The sequence below is a fragment of the Sinocyclocheilus grahami genome, unplaced genomic scaffold, assembly GCF_001515645.1.
Source record: "Sinocyclocheilus grahami isolate Dianchi unplaced genomic scaffold, SAMN03320097.WGS_v1.1 scaffold28.1, whole genome shotgun sequence".
NCBI classification, from domain to species: Eukaryota; Metazoa; Chordata; class Actinopteri; order Cypriniformes; family Cyprinidae; genus Sinocyclocheilus; species Sinocyclocheilus grahami.
In genome coordinates, this window is record NW_015505207.1 from 2,217,121 (window position 1) to 2,236,811 (window position 19,691).

At 37.2% G+C, this 19,691-nt stretch overlaps 1 protein-coding gene across 1 annotated transcript in view; it reads right to left on the bottom strand.

Moving 5' to 3' along the window:
• Nucleotides 1–19,287, bottom strand: part of LOC107569989 (serine/threonine-protein phosphatase 6 regulatory ankyrin repeat subunit A-like) — a 26,852-nt gene extending 7,565 nt beyond the window's left edge. The window contains exons 1-14 of the mRNA XM_016256176.1: nucleotides 18,824–19,287; nucleotides 9,985–10,068; nucleotides 8,588–8,666; nucleotides 8,203–8,273; nucleotides 7,782–7,982; nucleotides 6,472–6,559; nucleotides 5,201–5,343; nucleotides 4,898–5,110; nucleotides 4,733–4,811; nucleotides 4,526–4,640; nucleotides 4,356–4,438; nucleotides 2,610–2,673; nucleotides 2,173–2,241; nucleotides 1,465–1,605 (exon numbers count right to left, since the gene is read on the bottom strand). Of these exons, the coding sequence (XP_016111662.1) occupies nucleotides 1,465–1,605; nucleotides 2,173–2,241; nucleotides 2,610–2,673; nucleotides 4,356–4,438; nucleotides 4,526–4,640; nucleotides 4,733–4,811; nucleotides 4,898–5,110; nucleotides 5,201–5,343; nucleotides 6,472–6,559; nucleotides 7,782–7,982; nucleotides 8,203–8,273; nucleotides 8,588–8,666; nucleotides 9,985–10,068; nucleotides 18,824–18,850 (1,457 nt within the window). The 5' untranslated portion in view covers nucleotides 18,851–19,287. The remainder of the gene's footprint in view (nucleotides 1–1,464; nucleotides 1,606–2,172; nucleotides 2,242–2,609; nucleotides 2,674–4,355; nucleotides 4,439–4,525; nucleotides 4,641–4,732; nucleotides 4,812–4,897; nucleotides 5,111–5,200; nucleotides 5,344–6,471; nucleotides 6,560–7,781; nucleotides 7,983–8,202; nucleotides 8,274–8,587; nucleotides 8,667–9,984; nucleotides 10,069–18,823) is intronic.
• Nucleotides 19,288–19,691: the final 404 nt, after the last annotated feature.

The window sequence follows — 19,691 nt, forward strand, 5'->3', positions numbered from 1 at the left end:
AAAAAAAATATTATGGTTACCATCTCATTACTCATTCACAAAATTCTGGCAGCTAAGCTAATTAAACTAAGCACAAAGGTGTTTCCGTATGCCATATCAAATTGACGTCAACCCCTTGTTTTTGCACATAAACTACCCCAATGACAAGAGACTTAAAAATAGCCTGTGGTTGCCATGGTAACACAGATATATGTGTTAGTGTAGCTGCTAGCAGTCTCTGGAGATGGGGACTGGCACTGCACTCGATTTCACCTGCTGAAGGACTGCAGCTGCCTGTGTCTACCTCACTTAATTGGGTCAGACATGCATTTACAACGGTCAATTACATGTTGTTTGGCCACAGCTAGCTCCATTTCTGCACTGTAAACTACTCATGTGGGGATAGTGGAGTTTTTTACTCCACCGCCCCACCGCTAAAAGTACAAACTACGATTAGGGTGAAGGATGGTTTAGACTTATGTGCTGCAGTTTTCCAATGAAACCCCTTGTAATGTCTTGCTCCAATATAAGTCTATTAAACAATGTAATGTTCAGTTTTGCAAACTGAGGGGCAAATCCACTTTTCTATTGAATCCTCTGAATGGAGGAGGAATGTCTGTTTATTTTTATTTTTTAAATTAGGGCTTCCCTCGACTAAAGATTTTTCTGGTTGACTAGAAGTCATTCATCAGTCAAGCGATTTTTTGACTAATCACACGTTTATTAATAAACCATTTAAATCATAATAATGAGCCTGTAATTGCCTAATAAGCGCTCAAGTGCACACATAAAGCTTGCCACAGCACACAGCACAAAAACAGTAAGGAGGCGGCATTAACATTTTAATAATTTATTGATAAACTAGTGCTTTCTTTGTGTTTCGGCTTAAGAGATGAAGTTAGCGATACTGAATCTTCATCTCCGCAGAAGTGATGCACCTGTATCCATGTTTCACATGGATTACATAATCTGAGAATATTTGTTTTCCACTTGAATTGATCATTTGAATGTAGACATTTTTCTCTCTATAGATATATTTTTTTATGTCTGTAAGGCAAGTATACACAGAGATTTGGTTATTTTTATTTATTTATTTATTTTTGACGTGCTCAAATTCACAGAGACCGAGACAGCAGAAAGTGCATCCTGTTTGCTTTCATTATTTTGCAAAAGTGCAATGTTTTGTTGTTATGTTGCACACAAATAAACAAAAGTCTTTACAGATTCGAAGGATGTATTATTCTTATCTTTATGACCAAAAATGACGGAGTATTTTAAGAGCAAGTGACCGCACTGGCGCCTCCATCTGTCTTGCAGTGAATGTTAACGATCTGTCCGTCACAGACTGCGTGACTTCGCCACTTCCTGTGGATTATTTTTTTCTGCGACTAAGCGACTAATAAAATGTTGGTCGACCAAGCCTCTTCTCGTCGACTAATGGTTAGTCGACTATTAGGGGGCAGCCCTAGTGTAAATGTTGTATACCTCCTGTCCAGGTCAGAAGCAGCAGCGTAGTGCACAGCAGAGCGCCCCCACTGGTCAGTAGCATTAATGCAGGTACCGCAGGACACCAAAGTCTCCAGGCACTGAAAGTGTCGACTAGCTGACGCATAGTGGAGAGGGGTCCTGTCATCACCCAAAACAAAAGAGAGAGGGGGAAAAATTATTTGACAACATTTATGAAAGTTTCAGTTTCAGAGTACAAACAAATTAGTACAGTAGGAATCAACTGAGAACATGTCTAAAACGTGAGATTTCAGTTAAATTTAGCACAAAATATAAGTTTTCATGAAAATGTATTTAATTTTTTAAAGAGACATAATGACATTTATAATATATGACAATTAATATTATTTATATTCATAAATTATTTAGAAATTATCAATATAAAAATACAATGAAATCTGAATATATGTGGTTGAAATGTTACTATACGGTAAAATGATGATAACGTTTTCCATTAACCCAATATTGTAAAAAGCTTAACAATTAAAACATTACTTTGACTTAATGCTTAACGAATCTTTAAAAAACATGTTGGTAACATGTCGAAAAAATGTAAAGAAAATTTGTGATTTTAGACAAATTCAACTGCTCCTGAATGCACTGAATAGCACAGATATGTATACTGTCTATGTACAAGTTTTAGAGAATTATCCTGATGTACATGTCTTGTGTTTACCAAAAACTCACCTTCCATGTTTGTCCCTGCGGTTATGATCGGCTCCACTGCTGAGCAATAGCTTCACACATTCCACATTCCTGACAGAGAGATTGAGAGATAAAAAAATAACTTGCCGTGAGCTGGAATGCGGACAGACAACAGGTCCGACCGGTATTTGTCTGAACAATGGACGATAAGGTAGTCATTAGGAAAGGTCCAATAACCTTATTAGTAATAACTCTACATCCACATCTCTACAGTGTGTATGCACACATGAAATGTACTGTCTTTATGTGTGATTTCAGCTAAGCTAAATATTAGCTTAATAATATAATATAAGCTAAATATTTTTTTTGTTTGAATTTGTAATTCTGAAATACATTTTTGAAAAGTAAGCAAACAACAGCACATATTTTTCATGCCATTCAACAGGCAAAATCCAGATCTGCAAGACAGACAGACTCACCCGCCTGCAGCTGCGGCATGCAAACACGTCCTCCCCAGGTTGTCTGGCGTATCGATTTGGAAGCCTGCAGACAGGACCGAGTCATTACTGAGAGGGCACATTATGCTACACCTCCGTCCTGTAGAGGAATGGAAGTATGGGAAGGAAGGATGCAGTGCACGGAAGAGGAAAGTGCCCCCACACCCGGACGCAGACAGCCACAGTATCAGACCGCAGGAGGGGAAAGAATGACACGGGGGGGATGAAGACCGTGTGAGAGAAAGGATTTTAGTTCAGGATAAACAAAGACATAGGATAGACAAGACAAACACACATCGCTAACAGAGGTGAGATCACAAATGTGTGCAACCAAGCCGAACAATTCAAAAGTACAGATGTAGCATCTACATTCTAATACAACAAACCAACAATCAAGAGGCAGAGTAAAGAAAGCACACAGATATAAGGGCATGCCAGACATAAGCAAAGAGACATGAGGAAAATTCATGCTCATCAATTCAGATACAAAAGATCTATAACTCAGAGTTAATCTAATTACAGAAAGAACAGTGGCAACGTATTCCTTCAACATAAACAGTAATTTATGAAATAATAATTTATGAAGAGATAGGTTGTCTGAGTCGCATCAACTTGAGGGGTTCAGAAATTTGTCCCCTCCTCATATCAACATAGACAACAACCAAAAATATGTGGACCATACCAAGTGCTTACTGAATATTTCATTTCAAAACCATGAGCATCAATAGGGAGTTTGTTCTTCTTTTGTTGTTGTAACAACTTCCACAATTCTGGGAAGGTTTTTCACTAGATGATGGAACATGGCTGCAGGGATTTTCTCCCATTTAGACACAAGAGAATCAGTAAGGTCAGGAACTGTTGATTTACACAACATGTCATGTCAAATCACCCAGTGTGGATATGAAAGCTTTCTAAGGGAAATGGACTGGAGAGCAATGAGAGCTCAAAGTAGCCCACACCCGGTGTGATTTGTGGTCAAAGAAATTAAATCTAACATTTTCCAACAAACACCCTGTCTCTGGAGGTCAGAAAATAATTTAAACATACACTACCATTTCAAAGTTTGGTCTCAGCATGATTTTTGTATTTAATAGTGCTGTCAAACGATTAATCGCATCCAAAATAAAAGTTTTTGTTCACATAATATATGAGTGTGTACTGTGTATATTTATGATGTATATATAAATACAAACACATGCATGTATATATTTAAGAAAAAGATGTTATGTTTATATAAATATATTTATATATATTATATATATAAATATATTATATAATATAAAATATAATAATTTAAATATATAAATGTATATACATGTAAATATTTTCAATATATACTGAATGTGTGTGTTTTTATATATACATAATAAATAAACACAGTACACATAAATATATTATGTAAACAAAAACTTTTATTTTGGATGCGATTAATCGCGATTAATCATTTGATCATTTAATACTTTTACTCAGCATGCCAAGGACTTATACTTTTATTAAGCAAGAACTGACAATTCTATTGATAATGTACTATAGAAAGAACTGGAAATAATGAGGAGGAGTAAAAGGAATGAGATCATGAAACATCCAGAGACGTCTTCAATCCTGCATATTCTGCATGAGCGCTATGTCATAATGTTTTTGTATTTAGCCAAAAATGATTTGCACCAGGTTTTCAATGTTATATTAAGGTAGTGCAACTGTAGCTTGGTTCGGTGGTGTAGTCAGTACCTGAGGAGAGAAGCTTCCGGCAGCAGGCGGCGTGAGCATTCAGAGCGGCCAAATGCAAAGGAAACATGCCATGTACTCCTCTTCTGCAGAGGAAGAATGAGAATATCAGAAACAACAAGAAATTATGATTTACCATGATTTTCAATAAATATCCAAAGACAGAGACAAACCTGGTGCAGTCAGCCCCACTTGTGATTAGAGTGTTTATTAAAAGTTCATGGCCATATCGAGCAGCGACATGCAGCGGAGTGTTTCCATCCTTATCGACACAGTCAATCTCGCCACCTGTATCAGAAACACACACTTGTACTCTCAATGTACATGCAAATCAGTCACAGGCTAACAGTAGGCTTTAAGCAGTCTAAAAACAGCTTTACCGTTTTGGATGAGCGTCTGGGAGCGTGTGAATCGTCCATGAACTGCCGTCAGATGAAGAGGGCTTTTCCCATCACGACTCTTGAGGAAACATCAGGAAATGTTTAGTAGCATAACGCACACAGGGTTTGCACTGTCTGTCAATGTTTTGTCCTAGATGGACATACTTGGACGTTGACGTCAGCTCCGCTGTTGACCAGGAACTCCAGACACAGGGCACCGTGAGTGGACGCAGCAGCAAAGTGTAGAGGTGTGAAGCCCTTGTTATTCGGCTGACTGACGTTAGCACCGTAGTCGATCAGCTCACTGACTACTGCATCTTGTCCATTAAAGCAGGCCACATGCAGCGCTGTGTTCCCAAAGGCATTGGCTTCATCTATCTATGAGTAAAGCATATGATATAGTAAGCTCAAACTAGATGTTTTTCCCATGCTCCCTTCTCTATATGTATCTATTTGCATCCTGGGTACCTCTACAGCCAGGCTGAGCAGGCGTTTCACCACAGCGATCTGACCATTGGAAGCAGCAGCGTGTAGAGGTGTGTATCCTCTCTTGTCCTTGCAGCTGATCTCGGCCCCTTGACTCACCAGTAAACACACTACATCTAAGTGACCTGCAGGAGTATGGAGATAAGCTCATGAAGACATAAACACAAATAGTTCACCTCAAAATGAAAATTCTGTTATTAGTTACTCTCCCTCATGTCGTTTCAAACCCATATGACTCATTTCTGTAGAACACAATAGGAGCTGTTTTCCAGAATATTGACTCTTGTCCATAAAACCAAATTAGAAAGTGTGAAGCTCCAAAAAGAAGAAAAAAAGCACAATAAAAGCTCCATAAAACTATTCCATATGACGTAACATAAGTCTCAGCATAAGTCTTCTGAAGAAATATGATAGTTTTGAGTGAAGAAAAAACAATATGAAAGTGCAAATACGATATTGCCAAATATTGATATCTAAATATTTTTTTGTTGATAAGGATAATTAAAAATATTTTGCTGCGTGTGTTTTGTTTTTTTTTGCTGGTAATTTGTTTAGGCCTGTTGTGGACAACTGACTCCCAAAGATTTTCATATTCTGTGCTGAAGTGATGGAAATTATTTTCAGGAGCATTTGAATCTTTACAGCAGCCATTTTTTTCAAACCTTATTAAATTTATGCATCATCTTTCATGTCAAATTCTTACATTTAATCAACCAATTTAATTAGAATAATAAGATACTATAGGCTGTTACCAATCAAATGTAACCAGCACTAACAAAATCTATTTTTGCACTGCAGAGATGGCATCTGATTTGGCATTTAGATATCAGTGAATCATTCATTCAAATGATTTGTTCAAAAAAGCTGATACATTCAAAATGGTTGATTCATTCAATAAGCATATGACTGTCTTTATGAATGGTTTATGCACTCAAATGATTTGTTTAAAACACAGATTAATTCGGTAACAAAACTCTAAATAACTCTCTTACTCTCAGCGTGTGTTTTTGCAAAGTGAGTGCCATACTTGATAATGCCAACTTGCACATCATCAAAACAACAATTACAAAATTCCAGCAGATTATACATATTGTACATCCAAATTAGCATGGACTAATTTGATGTCCTTTTTGGAGCTTGGCAGCCCCCAATAACTATTTTTTGTATTGAAATGGAAGCAGGGTGAACAACTCCTTTTGTGTTTCACTGGAAAAGACATACTGGTCAGAGTTTTTATAAGATTATTCCCTCACCCATATATGCTGCCCAGTGCAGTGCACGGCAGTCTTTCTTGTCAAAGGCATTGATATTGGCACCCTTGGCCAGGAGAAGGCTAACCATCTGAAGAGAGAAAGTGGAAAGTGAATAACAGTGATAAGAAAGAGATAGAGAAATGGAGAGCATGCTTGTATCCGCCTCAATAGGCAGTAAAGCATGAGTCAAAAATGTGTCAGTAATTTAATGCCAGTTTATATAATGACTTTCTAAACCATTCTGCAAATTTCAAGTTATGTTGACAATGCAATGCAGCAAAATTAAGTCTGTATCAGTGGCCATGTGAATTTGTATATAAATCATTCACTGTCTCAGTCGTTAAACTTGCAAACTGCAGTGAAATAAAATATGATCAGAGCCCTGCACATGACATGGAGGCAAAAATATATTTATTCTAGCCACGACTTAATTTGTTCTAAAGAATCAAGAATTTGTTCCCTTGTTTTATTAATTTTTTCCCTCATTTTAGTTCAACTGTGGCCACAATTTACTATTCGCCCTCTGTTTTATTTAGAGGGCATGCTTGTATCCGCCTCAATAGGCAGTAAAGCATGAGTCAAAAATGTGTCAGTAATTTAATGTCAGTTTATATAATGACTTTCTAAACCATTCTGCAAATTTCAAGTTATGTTGACAATGCAATGCAGCAAAATTAAGTCTGTATCAGTGGCCATGTGAATTTGTATATAAATCATTCACTGTCTCAGTCGTTGAACTTGCAAACTGCAGTGAAATAAAATATGATCAGAGCCCTGCACATGACATGGAGGCAAAAATATATTTATTCTAGCCACGACTTAATTTGTTCTAAAGAATCAAGAATTTGTTCCCTTGTTTTTATTAATTTTTTCCCTCATTTTAGTTCAACTGTGGCCACAATTTACTATTCGCCCTCTGTTTTATTTAAATCATGAACACAAATGAAAAATTAATTCCCACAAATAATGAATTTGTTCCCTCATTTTAGTAAATTGTGGCTTAAAATTTTGTAAATTTTACTAATTTGTTCCCCTGTTTTCATTAAATCAAAACCAGAGAATGAATTAGGACAATGTGGCCATGATTTACTAAAACGAAAAAGCAAATTAGTAAAACATGGCAACAATTTACTAAAACGAGAGAATTAATTTGTAATTTGTGGCTACGATTTAACTAAACACATTCATAAATTTTAGAATTTTTTTTTTATTTGTGGCCACAATATATATATTTTTCCCACGTGTCATGTGTGAGGCTCTGTAGTATTGCTATGTGCCAAGCAAAAATGTTTGGTTTCAACTTGCAGTACCTCTGTGTGCCCATTAAGGGCAGCATGGTGCAGGGCGGTGCGTCCCCCACGATCTGAAACGTTGACGCTACTCAGGAGCGGGATGATGACCTCAGCACAGCGCAGAGCCTTGTTGGCGGCAGCGACATGCAACGGAGTCTGCCAGTTCTTATCCCGTGCGTTAACATCGGCAGAATGACGGATCAACACGCGAACTGCCTCCTAGATGTGTACAAAGCAAAACAACGAACTATATTGTGTACTTCAGGCCAGCTGGAATACGATTGACCAATCGGCATCCAGTGTTGGAAAAATCCTATTATAATCCCACAGGAGCGTCTGCATATGATTAGCATTGTTTTAAAGGCATCCTGTTGTGTGACAACATTAAACAACATCTGTCTTATTCAAAAGTGAGTGCGTGTTGAACACCTAATCCTACCTCGCTACGTGATGCCACTGCCCTGTGTAGTGGAGTCAACCACATGTTATCTTTGGCATTGACCCGTGCCCCTACAAAGAAACATCAAACAATAATAACCTTCATAAATTTAGGGCTCTATATGCTGTATTTGTAAAGGGGTAGTCCACCCAAAAATTAAAAGTCTGTCATCATTTACTAAAACCATCCTTTACATTCCATGACAAATAAAAATAACACATGGATTTGGAATGACATGCATAAATGATAACAGAATATTTATTTTTGGTTTAAACATACCTTTTAATGGACTGGGTTTTGAACATGCATTTATTTTATAGGAGATGCTGTAAATGGAAGGGAGGTGGGAAGGGAGTGGAGGGAGAGAGAAAGAAAGCAGCTCTACCTGACACAATGAGGAGCTCTGTGATCTCAGCATCTCCGAGGAAGGCTGCTGCATGAAGGGGAGCTCGCTTCTCAGCGTCCTGAGAGAGAATGAACAAAAGACAGCTGGAGAGTCAGACACATGGACAGAGAGGATGGAAAGATTGTTAAAAATCAAATCAAATCATGTATTAGCTTTGAACCCATCTATATGCTAGTGCACTCTTAAAAGCTGACAAGAATGTAATTGTTGTAAAATGTAAAATGTTGAATGTAATTTATTCCTGTGATGGCAAAGCTGAGTTTTCAGCAGCCACCTCTTCAGTGTCACATGATCCTTTAGAAATCATCTAATATGCTGATTTGGTGCTCAAGAAACATTTCTTATGATAAGCGATGTTGAAAAATGTTGTGATGCTTAATATTTTTGTGGAAACCGTTGATAGGGTACATTATTTATTTTCAAAGGATACTTTGATGAAAATTTAAAAGAGCAGCATTTATTTGAAATGGATATATTTTGTAACGTTATAAATGTCTCTACTGTAACATTTGATCATTCTAATGCATCCTTAATAAATAAAAGTATTCATTTAATTCAAATAAATTCTTACAGATGACAGACAATGGTTTATCCAAAAATGGACAAAATGTTTTACAACAACCTAACAAGAGCAAGTAACAAATCATATTTTGACAGCTGTGGCATAAACAAAAGGCTATTGGCTAATAAAAAAAAATTTCTTTAAAGATAAGCCCTTCGATAGGTCTCACCCCAACTTCCTGTTTCAATAGGAAATAGGCTACATCAACACAAGAAAGACAATTGTGTATGTCAATCCATTTAATGTGGTCTTTATAGTATATTCCATTATTTTTAAACACCAAAACATTTTCTAAAGTCCCACTGTGGACTGCAAAGTTTTTGCAGAGAATTGGTAATTACAGTAAATTCACTTTACTGAATACAATATGCTGATTGCCTGTCATTGCAAGCGATGCGATCCACAACAAAGAAGCATTGAGTGGCTCTTTACAATCACTGATGGAGATGTCAGTGTGTACTAATGTGCTCACACACTTGCGGTGGTAACATCTCAACGTGTCCATTGTCTGAACCTGTTTGCACATGCAGCCTGAAATCATGACTTTGACCAGCAGCTCTATATAAAACATTCGGACAGCAAGCTAATTCTTGCTGGAGCCATTAAGGCGGACACAGTGAGACAAATAGAATAAATAAATATTCTGGAAGAAGAATGGCCCTGAAAACTGTTTTGTGTCCTGTTGCCTTAACTGAGACAAATGTATATAAATCTCTGGCTGTTGTCCATAGGATTACTCGACTATTGTGCTGCGAGAAACAAAGAGATGAGATATAGTCGTGGGAGTAGAAGAATAAAGGAAACTGATCCATACCAGTGCATTGACATCTTCTGATTTACATATGAGCACACGAATCTCATCGGGGTCTCCATTAAAGATGGCTTGGATGAGGGGTGGCTGTGAAAAACAAGAGATTATTTAAACATGGATGGTATTAAGGAATAAAAGCATGAAGCATCACTGGTGCTATTGCTCAAACTTAAAACAACTGTATATAATATTTTTACCTTTAAATATCAGTTTCAATATCATTCTGAAGTTCTAATAAGGTGAATGGCGTCTGTTTCTTTCCCATACTCTTCCTCAAACGTCTGTTCTGGGAGTTATGTAAATTTAGTGAGCAGGTACGAAATTATGCGAAAAGGGTGGATTGCTTTACAGTAGCAACAAATGCTAATGTACAGCTATCGACTGTAATTACGGCAGTGCAATCCATTCACTTAACTGTAGGGGGCTCTAAAGTTATAGTGAAGAATAGAATCTTTTGCTCCCGATTACAAGAATAGTGAAATTCTTGTAATCGGGAGCAAAAGATTTAGTTCAAGTAAAAGTAAAGCAAAAGTTCAAGTTGTTAAAATCACAGTGCAATCCATTCACTTAACTGTAGGGGGCTCTAAAGTTGCAAAACCACACAAAACTGCATACCGTTACTTTATGGTGTGGATACATTTACTGTTGTTCGGCAAATTCTCATGGACAAAATCCAGTCATTTCTGTTGAAATTCTTGTAATCGGGAGCAAAAGATTTAGTTCAAGTAAAAGTAAAGCAAAAGTTCAAGTTGTTAAAATCACTTCTGTGTGGGCTGTGCTTCATACATTGCTACACTACAGATAACGGAACTTTCTTTCTCTAATGCAACTGCACCTTTACGGTAACAGATTTGAACAAATCCCAAATGCTAGCACCCACCCAGAACACCCAAGAAACCACCCATTAACACCCTAGTAACCGCATAGGAACACACTAAAAAACCACACAGAACACTTTTGCAACCATACAACAACATCCTGGCAACCACCATAGCACTGTGGCGGCAAATTATGCAAAAGGCAAGCGCCACATTTTCATCAGAAAGTATACAGACTTACAGAGCTACAAGAACCCTAGATTATCCTTGTGCTGATTATATACACTTTATTAACCCTATCTTTGGAATAATTTTGTCATTCAAATGATCAGTTCTTGAACCAGTTTCTCAGCACAAATCAGACAACTAGGCTGCAAAACCACACAACCTTCACCATTTCCATGGCGTCATTACAGGGAGGCCAAATCGAGGCCCAAAGAGCCCCAAGAAAGCTTTGCACCACACACTGTGGTCATTAAAGTCATGTTTCCTCTATGTAATTATCATCTTCAGTCCTTGTTTATGCAGCAACTAAAGACTAAACTAATACCAAATATATTTATAAACTGTACTTTGCCAGCTATTTTCCGAAATTCAAGTGCCAAGCTTCATATATTTATATGGCAGCGCATGAAAACCATGATAATCCGACACATGCGTGGGATTAGAGAAGCATAACAACACCGAGGTGGTTTGAGCCAAATTTGGCTGCATCTAAACTTCCAGTGTCTCTATCTGCAATAACCCCCACATCTCACTTCCTGTTGCTCTTTTTCACCTTCTCAGAAGCGACACAGAGGAAGCGTGGAAAGCATTTTCACTTCCGCTATACAACAGAACACATGCAGGCAGGCCAACATGCAAATGAACACACAGGCTTCAACGGTAAGGACAGAGATTGTAAAGAGAGGGATGGACTTTTAACATCTTACCGGTATATCAGCATACTTTGTAAACCCCATATGAATTTATAGCTGCAAAAGAGTCCCATTATGGCTTTTTTTGTGAAGACAAGTTCATGTTTTATGAAAAAAATTCTAAATATGTTTCTAAGAATAGCTTCTTTCACTATGACTTTCTCTTTAATATGCACACATACAAACAAACTCTCAGACAACAGGAGATGTGTTGTTGAGATCTGCTCTATTTTCAGCTGCAGAAACAGGCTCCCTCACGCCCACTCACTTCAAACTCATTTCATCATCCATAAAAAACGATCTCTGCTGTGCCAATTCGCCACAAACCATCATTCATTTTTTGTTAGTCATTTCAAGTTACTCAGCTCTCTAAAAGAACCAAAGGCTGAACAATTTCATGAATTTTTCTTTTCATGCATCTCACCATACCATATATCATATCATTAATGAGACCTCTTAACCATCTCAATCGTTTCTTCTATACAGCAAATGCAAATCAAGTCTCCTGCTTGCTCCAATAATCTCATATGCCTCCTCTAGAGACAACGGTAAGGACAGAGATTGTAAAGAGAGGGATGGACTTTTAACATCTTACCGGTATATCAGCATACTTTGTAAACCCCATATGAATTTATAGCTGCAAAAGAGTCCCATTATGGCTTTTTTTGTGAAGACAAGTTCATGTTTTATGAAAAAAATTCTAAATATGTTTCTAAGAATAGCTTCTTTCACTATGACTTTCTCTTTAATATGCACACATACAAACAAACTCTCAGACAACAGGAGATGTGTTGTTGAGATCTGCTCTATTTTCAGCTGCAGAAACAGGCTCCCTCACGCCCACTCACTTCAAACTCATTTCATCATCCATAAAAAACGATCTCTGCTGTGCCAATTCGCCACAAACCATCATTCATTTTTTGTTAGTCATTTCAAGTTACTCAGCTCTCTAAAAGAACCAAAGGCTGAACAATTTCATGAATTTTTCTTTTCATGCATCTCACCATACCATATATCATATCATTAATGAGACCTCTTAACCATCTCAATCGTTTCTTCTATACAGCAAATGCAAATCAAGTCTCCTGCTTGCTCCAATAATCTCATATGCCTCCTCTAGAGATTAGGGCTGGGCGATAAATTGATAACAATAATTATCGCGAAATAATTTTCCATGATAAAATGATAACAAGAGGTTGATAAATGTTCAATGTAATTTTTATGCACCAAAAGCAGAACGAGAGTGCTAGTTATATGAATTGTGTCACATGGACCGTTTATCCGCTCAAAGTTCAAACTATTATCTCAAACTAATATCACTCATTAGAACACGTAAAAACTAAGAAATACATTTTTCTATTAAGATATGTATATTGTTAAAGATGCAGTCCGTAAGTTTTGCCTCTTTGTCACCATCTCTGTTTGAAAATCTGGAATTGCAGCAGTGTGCGGAATTATCTAGTTTGCATGGGTTGTGAGTCGGCACGGCTCCAGCTCGGATTAATCTAATGTTCTGAAGAGTATGTGTGTGTGGCTGTCAGTCACTGCACCGGTGTGGATATTTACTGTACTTCGCAATCACATATTCTAGCCTACGTCTTGGAATATATGACCCAAATAAGAATTTTCACCGTATATTGCCATCTGAACAAGTAAGTAACAAGTCTGCCACGTTTGTTCTGACCAACTGAGGAAAAAAGCATTACCATAAATCTCGCTACCAATGGTGATTAAATCTAAAGATCGGTTAGCTCATATCACATCAAACCGTTCAAATTATTATACTTTATTCTCAAATGATTAATGTTAACAACATCAGCATTGGTGACTATGAGTATAGTGTGTATTAGCGTGTAGATTTCAATTTCTGCACAGTCTAATCTAATTGTCATACTCTTGTATGAAATTCTCATATTAAGAAATTCTTTTAACCCAAAAAGCAAATTATGCTCCCTTCGAAATGGTTTTCTTTAAAATACAAATCTTTGTAATCCCAGGCTATCTGTAATCAGAAGCACATTTATAACTGGAATATAATTTAATTTCATTCACATGTGTTTCATAAACACATAATCCTTTATAGATTACAATCCACCATCAAAATTATACATTTAATTATTCTGGCTGCTGTGAGAAAAGGCTATAAACGATCCACCACCTGCAGGATCCTCACATGCGATAGCCTAGTAGCCGGGACAACTTCTTCATGTTTACAGACGTGACGTAATGACACAGTGCCATGCTCAAATTTCCCGTGAAAACCTAATCGTACCATTCAAATTAGAAAACATTATTATAAGCTAACCGTGGTGAATCGGGTTAAAGGCGATAGATTTGAACACTGGCTGGTTATGTACTTGCTCAAATATTGATTTCGGATCATTTTTAACCCAAAAAAGCTATGGACTGCAGCTTTAAGGAAAATTAATGGTCTGGTTTTTCTACAACTTTCACTTTGGAGCCCAAATCTGGCTTTAAACTTGAAAAGAAATAAAGACTTGACTTTTATCATGATAATTATCGATATGGATTATGGACTGATATGAAAAAAATGATCATGATAATTTTTTTTGACCATATCACTCTACTCGAGATTCATAAAATGTTGCAAATTTGTCAGATAAAGATAAAATTGTCAGATATTTGATTTTGAATATGACATCAAACATTTTACCAGATTATTTAGCAATGTGAAGCATAAATCTTTTAGATCCGTATGCTTCAGGTACCATCACAAATTAGTGAGAGTTCAGTGACTTGTTGCATAAAAAAATCTCTTGTCAACGGTGTAGTGTTGTATGAAACACTTTCAAACAAAACAGCTTTCTGTTGGTCAATGGGAGAATTTGCGTGACAAACTTGTTTGCGAAATCTGCTTGGGGAAACCTTTCGCCTTCTCGCAAAATTCCAGAGTGTTAGACTTCCTACTGAAATGACAGAATTTTGTCTGTGAAATGTCCTGATTGCATGGATTCTTATCAAATTGGCCCGGATTCCACTCATAAAAATTACCGAACAACTGTAAATTTGGCCGCACATTTAGGCCTACTATGATTTGTCCCAATTCACTTGTTTCCTTTTATTTCTCTCAAGACATTTGAGAAGAAACAAGTCTAAGGTGAAACATCTCCTGAGCATATTCTAGGCTAATATACTTTCTTAGGGGATATCATATTAAAATTATTTTCAATAATTAGTTCATCAGTGAACCCCCAGGATTCCTTCTCTTGGTGACATATTTAAATCAGCAGAATTCACAACAACAACCTTCAATAAATGAACAGAAAACCAAATGTTTGCATTTGCAAGGCAAATAAAAATCACATGCACAAGATCAGGAATGTAAAATAACACAGAACTGGCACTGGGCCACCCTTATTGAGCTCTTTTATGAGAGCATTGAATCTATGAGGATACAATGTTGAATTCTCTCGACTATGAGATATTGCCTCTGTCTGGATCGCATGCACAACCACACAGCTCTTCTCTCACTGGAAAGAGAACACAACAGCTGGTGACAACAGTGCCTTCTGTGTTACGGCACTGCAAAGCTTGGGGACGAGATTGCTGAGCGCTGGCACAAGCAGGGATCTGGACGCAGCTCATCACAAATGAGGACATTCCCCGACCTCCCAGCACCGCTCCATGCCAAACTCTCAAACACTGAAGCCATTGTTGACATACATTATGCTACACGACCTCCTCCCACCAACTCCCAGTCCCCTTGTCTATCACTATGGCCAATAGAAGTGAGTCAAACTTCATTCTGAGCCAATGAGGGCTGGGGGTTTCTTCACTTTTGACAACTGGAGCACTGCAGGCTCTTCTTCAAAACAAAGCAGACTAACTCCTTAAGAATCATGAGTCTAAAATGAGGAACTGCTGATGTCGCACAATAAATGAACTGCGAAACTGAAATCTAGTTCCTCGTGACAGCATTTTCCCCCTGATGTTTAAAGTCAGCATGAAATGGAAATTTGCCCATGCATAGGTTTTATTTTTTAAATGTTTTTTGACCTTGTAAAATGTAATCAATATCAGAACTTGATCTTCTGGTGAAACAACAGACTTCTCTCTGCTGACGTACAACGGACTTCTCCAAACATTTAGTCCACTTAAACATCCCCTTGCTCACAATTGACTGCAAATTCACGTTCAGATCTGCCTCCATCCAAACAACAACTGATAGATAGAACCAAAACGTGTTTTTTTTTCCTTTTTGAAAATCTCACTCATATGTCCATCACAACATTGAAGAAAAGATCTGTTGCTATTTCATACATCACAATTTTAGATAGACCATGCATTCTGCAAATCATCTGATTCAGGGGTTATATTGAGTTTGGTGAACAAGCTCCAAAACACTCTTCTGGATAAAATCTAAACTGAAAGAATCTAAACTTTGTTTTCTGAATGGTAAAAATAAAATATGACAAGTGTAAAACCCTAAAACTGTCATGAAGTGCATAACAGAAGTATCTAAAGTCTTACGATGACTGATGTGTAAGCCGTAAGCATACTATCCTCTATTTCCTCTCTATATCTTGTGTGCTCTGAACTTGTGTCATGTAACCCTCCAAGAATACGAAAAAGCATGAGAGGGGAATGTTGAGATTCAACAACTTCCTGTTCCTTTCCTCTTTGGGGCAAAGTATGGAAATCAAACTGTACACAAGACCAAAATGACCGTAAACATTACTGCACTCAGAACACTTAGTGTCACATATAAACTTCTACAAAAAAAATGTCCTGGGATTAATGCAAGTAAAACGTATTGGGGCATGGTGTTAACACACCAAAAATAATTTCAACTTGTGTCTTGGTCTGTAAAAACAAACAAGACATGCATTTACATTAATGCACTTTTAATGGAAGTCTAAGCGGCAATACACTGCTTCAGTATAAACTTTAAAATACAAACTGTTTTTCTTGCCACAAGAGTTTCCAACAGTATATGCTTGTGATGTTCCTCATTTGTAGGCTGCTTTGGATAAAAGTGTCTGCTAAATGAATGAATGTAAAATTTAAATACGTGTTAAAGTGCTATCCAGTCTTTCAACTCCTGTCATGACAGAGAAAAATCCACTCACTTAAATAAATTATTTCGGTATACCTGAAGCACAAAGTACATTCACTTAGAACAGTATTCCCACCACTAAAGATTGATATTGATCAATAGTACAAACTTTCTGAAGTCAAATGGGATGATCCCCTTGTGAGGGACCCCACTGAAGGCAGCTGCATATTTTTATGTATAAAAATAAATTTTTACTGTGTAAAGAAAATATACCATTTAATATTATTAAAACGGCAAAATAAATTAATAGTTTCCTTTCTGAAATTAAATAATTGGCCTTTATATCATCATTATACTAAAACAAATTGTTAAAAATATTTCAGTTAAATATTTCCTTTTTATTAAATTGACAGCATATCTGAGATTAACTTTTTCCCATAAATATTTTTATTTTAGAAAAATATTAGGACAAAGAATAAACTATGAGAAAAACTAAATATATAAAATTACTGCAATCAATGACATTTTGGAACAGTCTTTAGGAAATATTATTCAGTTCAGTAAATGTAAAAAAATTACTTAAATTAAATATACTTGATTAATATCTTAAGTGCATTTGTATACACACATTTTCTATGAACAAATGAATTAATCAGTGCTCTATCAAAGATATGAGCTGCACACTTCTTCTTGTAAGCCCTCTGGAATCTCTTGCCCTTTTTGCAAATGCATTACTGTACACACATTTTTTGTTTGTTATTACAAATTTAGGGACGAGTTGGCATTTTCTGTGGCAATCAAAAACATGAAGCTGTTGATGGCTGCACTTGTTATATAAGATATAACATATACATATATATGTTGTTGAATAAGAAACATTGCTTCAACCATATAGTGCAAAGATTTAGTACAGACTTTTTAGTCTCTACAGTCTCACAGCTGAAAAATCTTCTCGACCCTGACATGAAGTCCATGGGGCCCCTAAATGACATCGAGTTACTTGTTGCAAGGACAACTTCCTAGAACATTTGCAATAGTGTCTAGATATGAGTGCATCACATTACCGTTAGGGAAATACAGGTCTACTCTACTGAAAAACTAAACGTAGACTAAACTAAACTAATTATTAGTGGAGGTGACAAGTATCAAAAGTTGTAACATATAATTTCAAGTTTGAGAAGTATAGTAGTAACATTCAAAATATCACCAATGAAAATCAGATTACAATGAATTCAGTCTTTTACGAACTAGAAACACTACATTGCAAACACAAAAATTTAATGTGAAACTAAACTATTGTTACTGTCACAACAATAGTTTCAAATAAGTGCACAACAACAGTGATGTTTGTGAGAAAAGGAATTTGACTGAGCTTTAACTGGGTGGAGCTCAACCATATATGTTGGTATGCAACTTATACTAGTCAGTTAAAACAGAAATCTGACTAGGTGTGCTGATGATGATATGAATTTGGAATGTTTTCTTCTAAAAACTTGTTATGGTGTGCAGATTAGATTTAGGAGTCATATCAACATCAGCATCATGCACACTCCAACAGAGAGCAGGACGTTTGTTCTCTCTAGATCAAAGCAGAGCATTTTCCTCACACAAATTATGCAATAAATGAGAACAACACTCACTTTGTTACTCTACTCTGTCTCACTTAAATATAAACGACATTCTTACACTGGTGTTGATAAAACACATATTAATAATCATACACTAAAAAAAAGACCTACTTATAAATCATTTCCAAAGTAGAATCAGATTCACGACTTGCACAAATTGCACAAGTAGCCGTTTCTGACTTTCAGGAAAACAACTATCATGTCGTTTAAGCAAAATGCGTGACAGCAGAAGCAGGCATGAGCATATAAAACACACTTGTATGTGCTGTCATGAATCATGCGGTTTCAGCTGCAACCATAGCCTATATATGGAGCATCATATTCTGTATTTTGTGCATTCATTGAAAATGACTTTTAATCGTGGGCAAATCCCTCAGTTTCATCCAAGCAGCATGCCATCCTCCAAATAAACTGATAATTTTGCAAACAAAAACATGCATTTAAAAAACCGTATGCAATTACCTGGTCGACTAGTTTAAGAACAGCCATATCATGTGAAACTGCACATCCAAACTCCTGAAAAGACCTGGAGGTGAAGATGAATAAAATCCAGAAGTGGCTGTGCGCTTTTCTTCACGGAAGAATGATGCTGCACAATGAGCTTGCTTCCTGCTTTGCTCTGGATGGCACCCTCCAGGGGCCCGGGGTGATGTGACGGCCGTGGCCGGCTCTGCAGGCGCTATCTTCGGTCAGCGGGAGCTGCTGTAGCCGCTGCCTCGCCACCAGCGCTCCGGCGCTCCGGGAAAAAGGAAAAGGGGAGGGAGGAAAGGATGCTAGGGCTGCTGTAAACAATCCGCATTTACAGCAGTGGCATCCACAGCGATATCGTTTTCAGATATTATAACCCACTCGCTTATGTTCTGCGTAACGTATTCATTCGTTATAAGAAAATACAGGAAGTCAGCGCTTTTTGTATGCTTCCCCCGCTTCCTCGCTACTTTCGTGATCCTACTATGGCGAAGGCGTGGCTTATGAATATTAATACGGTACCCAACTTTCAACCGATTGGCTGAAAGGCAGACGCTGTCAGAGTGGGCGCTGTTGTGATGACCAATGAACGATTGCTACCGCCGATTTATGAAGTAACTAGTTTCATGAATATAAAATTAGGATGTGTGACTGGATGCTTCGAGGAGATTAGGAAGGAACGCCATCGCAACCTAATTAATATTCATGAACTATTGCATCACCATAGTAGGATTCGTAATTTCGTTTCCCCCTCTGTATCTGATGCACAGGATTGTCAGTTCTTCCGAAGAGCCATCATCATCGCCTCACGATGCCCTCGCTAGTCTGACGCACGAACGAATCATTCTAATGAATCTGTTGT